At 49.8% G+C, this 8,208-nt stretch overlaps 1 protein-coding gene across 1 annotated transcript; it reads right to left on the bottom strand.

Annotated features, from left to right (window-relative positions):
* Positions 1-1,080: 1,080 nt before the first annotated feature.
* On the bottom strand, positions 1,081-5,014 carry LOC121288458 (transcription factor HES-5-like). Its single transcript, XM_041206990.1, has 3 exons — positions 4,991-5,014; positions 2,365-2,536; positions 1,081-1,349 (listed from the first exon to the last, which is right to left on the bottom strand). The coding sequence occupies exons 1-3, from the start codon at positions 5,012-5,014 to the stop codon at positions 1,081-1,083; spliced, it is 465 nt and encodes a 154-aa protein (XP_041062924.1).
* Positions 5,015-8,208: the final 3,194 nt, after the last annotated feature.

Genomic DNA, 8,208 nt, shown 5'->3' on the forward strand with positions numbered 1-8,208 from the left:
CTTTATTGCAAAATATATCACACAGTGACTCTATAAGAGTAAAACACGCTTTAAAAAGCAACTAAACTCCCACATTGTGGAGAAGTAACATTCCTCCACTTTCAACTGTGGATTTACAAACCTATCTGACAAGCCCCTCCTCTCCTGAAGGTGCTGCTGACTCTCACTGGGGTACAGCTCCCCCTCCTCTCCTGAAGGTGCTGCTGACTCTCACTGGGGTACAGCTCCCCCTCCTCTCCTGAAGGTGCTGCTGACTCTCACTGGGGTACAGCTCCCCCTCCTCTCCTGAAGGTGCTGACCCTCACTGGGGTACAGCTCCCCCTCCTCTCCTGAAGATGCTGACTCTCACTGGGGTACAGCTCCCCCTCCTCTCTTGAAGGTGCTGACCCTCACTGGGGTACAGCTCCCCCTCCTCTCCTGAAGGTGCTGACTCTCACTGGGGTACAGCTCCCCCTCCTCTCCTGAAGGTGCTGACACTCACTGGGGTTTGGCTCCACAGGTTCCAGGCACCCTCCAGTACCTCACACATGAAGTACCCCTTCTTCATCTGTGAGTCTGGACAATTGGCGTTGACAAGTTATTCAACCATGGGAGCATCACAGCTAAGTCCGATCTTGACCTCACCAGATGTCCACACACAAACACACACTTGCACCAGGAGTCACTGGATGTTAATCAGAAGCAGTGACCCTGGCTGAACCTTCACCTCGTTAACTTATGGGAACTGAGGCCAACTTTCTAGCCAATGGGTTTGCCCCAACTGTGACCCACGAGCTCAGCAAAGGCCATGGGTCAGCCCAGGCCCGGCTGGTTCAGTGGGATTCTCCACACCGGCTGCTTCCCCACCTCCTGCCTGTGGAGTTAGACTTCCCTTTCTCATCAGATTGCAGCAATTGAAATGAATGAGTCCTTATCTGAACCAGGGAGCAAGGGAGCAATGGAATTAACATTAATCACATTGATTTACAAACACAAACACTTGTCAATGTGACAAAACAGCACAAATACTTTGTGATCAACAGTTAGTGAAATGTCTCTATCATAAGAGGCCTCACTCAGTGAAGCAGCACCTGGTGAGGCTCAGACCTGCCAAGGTCTCCAGAGGGTCCTGGTGCCCGGTGTCAGTGCCAGCTTCGCCGGGGTCTGACAGGCCGGAGGCTGTGGAAAGGTGGCGGTGGGGTCATGTGGCCCCTCACCCCCTGCACTTGCTCCGTGCAGGCTCTGCAGCAGTCCAGGCAAAGCTGCCATCTTGGTGTGATGTTGTGCCAGGAAGCAGAGGGTTTCCTGCAGGCACTGGGAGTAACCATCATTGTAATCTTGCAGGGGCTGCCGTGCTGGGGGAGCAGTCACTGGACAGAGGAGAGAAGAGGGATTAGAGTTCAGATTTTATAACAACAACATGGGGGTTTTTAATCATTTCACATTTCACAAGCACCATCCTTCCTGTTAAAGGAACAGAAACAACAGTCATATCCACCCATTTTGTCTTCTCCCTCTTCCTCTCTCCCTGTGCCTCCCACTAATGTCCTGGCTAATATTGCTGGAAATGAGTGGGGAACCTGGAACTTTCCTGCCTCCTCTGTGGTATCTTTACTCTCTGTCCCACGGGCAGAAGCAGAGCTTGGCACTACCGCCTGTGAGCTGGGAATTCAGGGCAGAATCACATTCGGTTGCCCTGTGCAGGAATTACTGCACTGGAGCACATAACCTAGACTGGCACTCCAGTGCAGTACTGAGGGGGAGTGCGACACTGTCAGAGGGGCCAACTTTAAGATGAGACTTTAAACTGAGGCGCCCCCCCGCCCCCCTCCCCCAATCTGCCTCTCAGTATAAAGCCCCATGACCTAATGTGAGGAAGAGCAGGGGAATTCTCTCCTGTGTCCAAGGGCCAATACTCATCCCTCAAACAGCAGCACTAAAACAGATTATCTGTTCATTGTCAGAGTGGTTTTTGTGTGCAAATTAGCTGCCACATTCCCATATTACAGCCTTGACCACACTTCAAAATGACTTTAATAAAATAAAAGCAAAATACTGCGGATGCTGGAAATCCGAAACAAACACAGAAAATGCTGGAAAAACTCAGCAGGTCTGACAGCATCTGTGGAGAGAGAAACAGAGGAGACGTTTCGAGTCAGTATGACCCTTCTTCAAAATTATTTAATTGGCTGTATGGATGTGGAAGGAGCTGTATAAATGAAATCTTCCTTTCCAGCATTACTGACTAACTCACACTCACTCAGCTGAATCCAATGATCTCCCGAACTACACTTTGTTGCTGTTAATGACAGTTTGCCTTTCAGAAAATCTTCCAAGTTACAATCAAACTCTGAACAGTGACCAAGAGAAGCAGCAAATACTCACTGAACAAGCGCCAGTGCTTCAGGAAGCTGACAGATGTTTCCAGGATCTCCGCTTTCTCCAGTTTGCAGTTGCCCTGGTCTCTGTGAAACTCTCTTTGCAGCAATCCCTTCAGCTGCAGGAGGCTCCTGTTTATTCGATCTCTCCGTCTCTTCTCCACCATCTGTCTTATCAGCTGTAGAACAGAGAGAAAGAGAGAGATCGGTTAGTGATCAATCTGCACAAACCCACAAAATCTGCTCTCTCAACATCTCATTCTAAAAGGAAGGTTCTGAAATCCTAGCTCTAGAAATCCCTCTGCCCCAGCTCTCACATACTCGACCCTGTTCTCTGGGGCTGATCCTCTTATCCGTACATTGCCTCGCTCGCTGACCGACAGGGCTGCTCAGAGACATAGCTATCAGGCCGTGGGGTGAGGCACGCTGTGGATGTGTGTGAGTGAGAGGGGCCGCCTGATCCAGCTCTCTGGGCCCAACCTCAGCAGCTGCTGTATTTAAAGGCTGGAATTAACATGACAGAGTGTGGGGCTCTGCTGTCTCTCCGGTTCCCACACTCACCGGCCAATCCCACCACTCACTGACAGGACAATAGACGTGTGCCTGGCTACACGGGGAATTAGCGACGGGATCTGCCTCTGTATTGTGGGCAGAGGCAGCCTGAGTCCCTGAGGGCCATCTGGGTAGCAAGTGTGTCTCTCAAATCCCAGGATATTAATGTCAGCGCAAAGCACACATCCTGGGAAAGTGAGAGGAGGTGGGAGCAGGGGCACAGCTCCGATTACAGAATCAAACATCAGCGTTCAGAACCTTATTGTAACAGGTTGTTAGAAGCGCTCTGGCTTAATATGAATCAACAGGATACTGGAGCCCGATTGCTTTCTCCCACACTCTTCCTGGAACACTGTCTGCTCGTGCAACTGTCCCTGTGAAATATTTCTGAGGGGAATTAATTCCTGGGGTGTGTGTGTGTGTGTCGGCAAGGCCGACAATTATTGCCCCAACCTGAGCTGCCTTGAGACGGGGTTTTGGGTCCTGTCCTTGAACCATTATACAGAGACCTCTTCACAGGGAGTTTGGATTTAATTACATTGGTGTGGGCCTGGAGTTACATACAGTAAAGGCCGAGATTGGTAATGATGGCTAATCACCTGCCCTAATGATAATCGGTGAATCTGTTGTGTTTTTTGTGGCAGCCTGGTCACTCTCACTGAGGTGAAAGCTTGTTATTTTTGATTTATAAAATAAATCCTGTTTTCCTGACTACTAGTCTGATAAATAACTACTGCATCACTAGTCTAGTGACATAACCACAATACCACTAACCTAGTAAATTAACCGCTTCTTATCAAAATAGTAACATAACTACGGTATGAGTCTGTGATGTGTGTGAGATTGAATGAGCGTGTATGTATGTGGAAGTGAGAGGGTGAGAATGTGTCTGTGGAAGTGAGACTGTGTGTACAGGAGTGAGAGCAAGAGAGTGAGTGTATGGGAGTGAGAGAGTGAATGTGTGTGTGAGAGTGAGTGTGTATATGTGTCTGTGTGTGTGTGGGGGGGTGGGGTAGTGAGAGAGTGAGCATGTGTGGGGAGTGAGATAGTGAGTGTGTGTGTGGGAGTGAGGGAGTGAGTGAGTGAGAGTCTGCCTTACTCCCAGTCTCAGGTTTCTCACTTACTCTCACCACCACACACCAACACCCACTCACACAGAGCGTGAGAGTGAGTGAGTGAGAGTCTGTCTTACTCCCACTCACTCTCACCACCACACACCAACACCCACTCACACAGAGGGTGAGGGAGAGCGAGTGAGTGAGAGTCTGTCTTACTCCCACTCACTCTCACCACCACACACCAACACCCACTCACACAGAGGGTGAGAGCGAGTGAGTGAGAGTCTGTCTTACTCCCACTCACTCTCACCACCACACACCAACACCCACTCACACAGAGGGTGAGGGAGAGCGAGTGAGTGAGAGTCTGTCTTACTCCCACTCACTCTCACCACCACACACCAACACCCACTCACACAGAGGGTGAGGAGGAGTGAGTGAGAGTCTGTCTTACTCCCACTCACTCTCACCACCACACACCAACACCCACTCACACAGAGGGTGAGGGAGAGCGAGTGAGTGAGAGTCTGTCTTACTCCCACTCACTCTCACCACCACACACCAACACCCACTCACACAGAGGGTGAGGGGGAGTGAGTGAGTGAGAGTCTGTCTTACTCCCACTCACTCTCACCACCACACACCAATACCCACTCACACAGAGGGTGAGGGTGAGTGAGTGAGAGTCTGTCTTACTCCCACTCTCTCACCACCACACACCAACACCCACTCACACAGAGGGTGAGGGTGAGTGAGTGAGAGTCTGTCTTACTCCCACTCACTCTCACCACCACACACCAACACCCACTCACACAGAGGGTGAGGGGGAGTGAGTAAGCATCCTGAGACCGGGAGTGAGCCTGGCACACATACTGACCCCCTCGCAGTCTGGTCATCTTTATCAATTACCTTTGTTAAACTTAACAAATTATTGTTTTGACAATGCTTCATTTTTGCTCAGCCAGATGCTTATTTTCTGAATACAACATTTTTTTTAAAATTCTCTTTACTGTTGTGCCAAACCTTATCTTTCTGAAATTTGTTCATTGGCCCCAAGAGAGAGAAGAAAATAGAAATGTGCCCCCCCACCCCACCCCACAACGAAGATGTTGGTCAAGCTCATCCTAAACATATTAGTGATGAGTAAAGGCTGTTTGACTGACGGTCAAGAGCCAGCCAATCAGGAAATGAGGAGTTGGCTTGTGGCAAAGATGGACATGTTGGATGGCCAGTGGTAAGAAGGTGGGGCCGGGGTCATTAGAGGTGGGAGGTCATGTGATGTAACCTCCAGGACTGAGTCTCAGCAGAGTTGGCAACCCCGTTCAATGTTTAGTCAGCGGGAGACAGCCTGATGCACAGACTCAGCAACACTGTTCAAAAGCCGGAGAGTTGGAGAGGACAAGACAAAAGGGGGGTTAATATGAAACCTGAATGATGTGTGGAAGGGCCGAGGCCAGAGGAAGAATCATAGATTCATTACAGCACAGGAGGCCATTCAGCCCATTGAGTTCATGCTGAGACAAAGAGACAGTGAAACAGGAGTGGGGTGGTGTGGGCTCCAGTGTGGCACATGTCAGAATTCAAAATCAGGGGAGAACAGAATTCAAAACACTGTGGAATCAGAACGCAACAACTCTCTCAAAAATAATTAGCTACTAGCATGAAAAAATGAATATTAAAAGAGAATGAAAGTTTACCGATCCGAAACATTAACTCTGTTTGTCTGTCTACAGACGCTGCCAGAGCTGAGTATTTATTTCAGATTTCCAGCATCCGCAGTATATTCTGCTTCAATACAAAAGGAATGGTGGGAACGTGCTGGAGAGGGGAATCAGCCTAGGAGACTCATATGGGAAAAACCTCAAGGGGATGAACAGCATCCTCCGTTCTGGAACATTCTGTGATGTTGTGAATCGTGCTGAGTCAGCAGGGGGCAGTCAAAGGATGAGCATTTAAAGATATCGAGTTTAAGGTGGGAATGGAGGATGCCAAGGTGGATCTCCATTTGCCACCACGGTGCCAATCCTGTGCTTACCTTCCCATGCTGACCACACACGGAGATTTGACCACACTGTGACCATCCCTGGGATGTATTGGCACTGCCACAGACACATGTCAGCCACGAGGCCATGAGACATCCAGCATTCCCATGGCCTTTGATTGGTGCTGATTGATCCCCAGTTTGTTTAGTCATATATGGTGCCAGGTGCTGAAGGGCAGCATTGGCACCCTGTCTGACCGCTCCCTCGCATCAAGGCAGTGTGGAGTGACGCCCACAGACAGAGCCTGGCTCCAGGTCACAGAGGCTGTGGACACAAGATGACCAAAACTGCCTGTCACCCCACACCCACCCCACCCCACCCCCACCCCCACCCTGCACTTTGTCCCTTTAACGTCGCAAAGTAGCATTCAATAATAACTGTTATTATTAATATACTGACAAATTTATCATCACTTAAAGTTGTAGGGCACACAATTTGAAAAGTATTGGAGAGAAAGTAAGATAAATGAGGATCTAGTAAGTAACACCAAGTTTGGTAGTAAAATTCTGAAGATTGGCACATGTGTTATTGCAACACCCTCCCTCAACCCCATCCTGCTCTGACTGTCACAGGCTCTCTCTCTCACTCTCTCTCTCTCTCTCTCTGGCTGCTCTCATTCTCTCTCTCTCTAGGGTTCAGCTTATGAATAGCAGTTACACATTTGTTACCATTTTCACTATTTTACCTCTCATAATGTTGGCCTGCTAATCAACTGCAGAGGCTTCCCATCCCGCAGCCCACACTCAGTGTTCACACATGCTGAAGGTGCTAGGCCTGTATCAGGATTGGAAACCCTGGCTGTTGGCCCTCTCACTAACCCAGGGAGGGTTGGGGCGAGGGGGGGGCGGGTGGGGGTGGGGGGGGTGGTTAGGGTTGGGGGCGAGGGGTGGGTGGTATGTTGCAGGAAGCTGCCAGCACACTGAGCCCTACTGACTCCAGACAGAAGAGGGAGCTCTCCTGACATGTATGGATCAGGATCACACAAGGTACTTGCCATCGGTGGAATCTGGCAAACAGCATTTACACGATTGCAGTTGGTAAAGTGTTAAGCTGTGGCTCAACTACTACCTCCCTCCCCTTTGAGTCAGAAGGTTGTTGGTTAAAGCCACATTTCAGAGACTATACTTCAGGCTGACACTCCCAGTACAGCACCAAGGGAGTGCTGCGCTCTCTGAAGTGCTGTCCTTTGGTTGCAACATCAAACCAAGTCTGTCCTCTCAGTGGGTGTAAAAGATCCCACAAAGCAGGGCAGGGGGTTTCTCCCCAGTGTCCTGGCCAATATTTATTCATCAACTGACTCCTAAACACTGACCATGCGATCGTCAACACGTTGCTGTTTGTGGGATCTTGCTGTGCATAAATTGGCTGCCACATTTACTGACATTACAAGAGTGACCACTCTTGGGAAGTACTTCATTGGCTGCGGAGTGTCTTCAGATCGTAAAAGGTGCCATAGACATGCAGATTCTTTGTTTGCGAGTCTGTTATAAAACTAGGACTGTGACACTCGTGAGAAAAGTCAAGGGTGACAAGGATAACAGGCTCAATCTGGCTGGTAACCCTGTTTACCTGTCAGGCGCATGTCCCTTTAACCTGGCAAGGCAATGTCTAATATTACCAGTACATGGTTGTGTTCATCAATGCAACATTCTCCAGAGCCAGATATTAGAGAGAAGCCCTAATTCATTCTGTAATCGGAGCTGTGTCCCTGCTCCCACCTCCTCTCACTTTCCCAGGATGTGTGCTTTGCGCTGACATTAATATCCTGGGATTTGAGAGACACACTTGCTACCCAGATGGCCCTCAGGGACTCAGGCTGCCTCTGCCCACAATACAGAGGCAGATCCCGTCGCTAATTCCCCGTGTAGCCAGGCACACGTCTATTGTCCTGTCAGTGAGTGGTGGGATTGGCCGGTGAGTGTGGGAACCGGAGAGACAGCAGAGCCCCACACTCTGTCATGTTAATTCCAGCCTTTAAATACAGCAGCTGCTGAGGTTGGGCCCAGAAAGCTGGATCAGGCGGCCCCTCTCACTCACACACATCCACAGCGTGCCTCACCCCACGGCCTGATAGCCATGTCTCTGAGCAGCCCTGTCGGTCAGCGAGCGAGGCAATGTACGGATAAAAGGATCAGCCCCAGAGAACAGGGTCGAGTATGTGAGAGCTGGGGCAGAGGGATTTCTAGAGCTAGGATTTCA

Source organism: Carcharodon carcharias, chromosome 15 (assembly GCF_017639515.1).
Source record: "Carcharodon carcharias isolate sCarCar2 chromosome 15, sCarCar2.pri, whole genome shotgun sequence".
Taxonomy (NCBI): Eukaryota; Metazoa; Chordata; class Chondrichthyes; order Lamniformes; family Lamnidae; genus Carcharodon; species Carcharodon carcharias.

Coding starts and splice junctions, on each gene's coding strand:
- LOC121288458 (XM_041206990.1), bottom strand. CDS start 5,014: ATGAACAAATTTCAGAAAGATAAG. Junction 2,537..4,990: donor ACAAATTTCAGAAAGATAAG/GTTTGGCACAAC, acceptor TCTGTTCTACAG/CTGATAAGACAGATGGTGGA. Junction 1,350..2,364: donor GAAGCACTGGCGCTTGTTCA/GTGAGTATTTGC, acceptor TCCTCTGTCCAG/TGACTGCTCCCCCAGCACGG.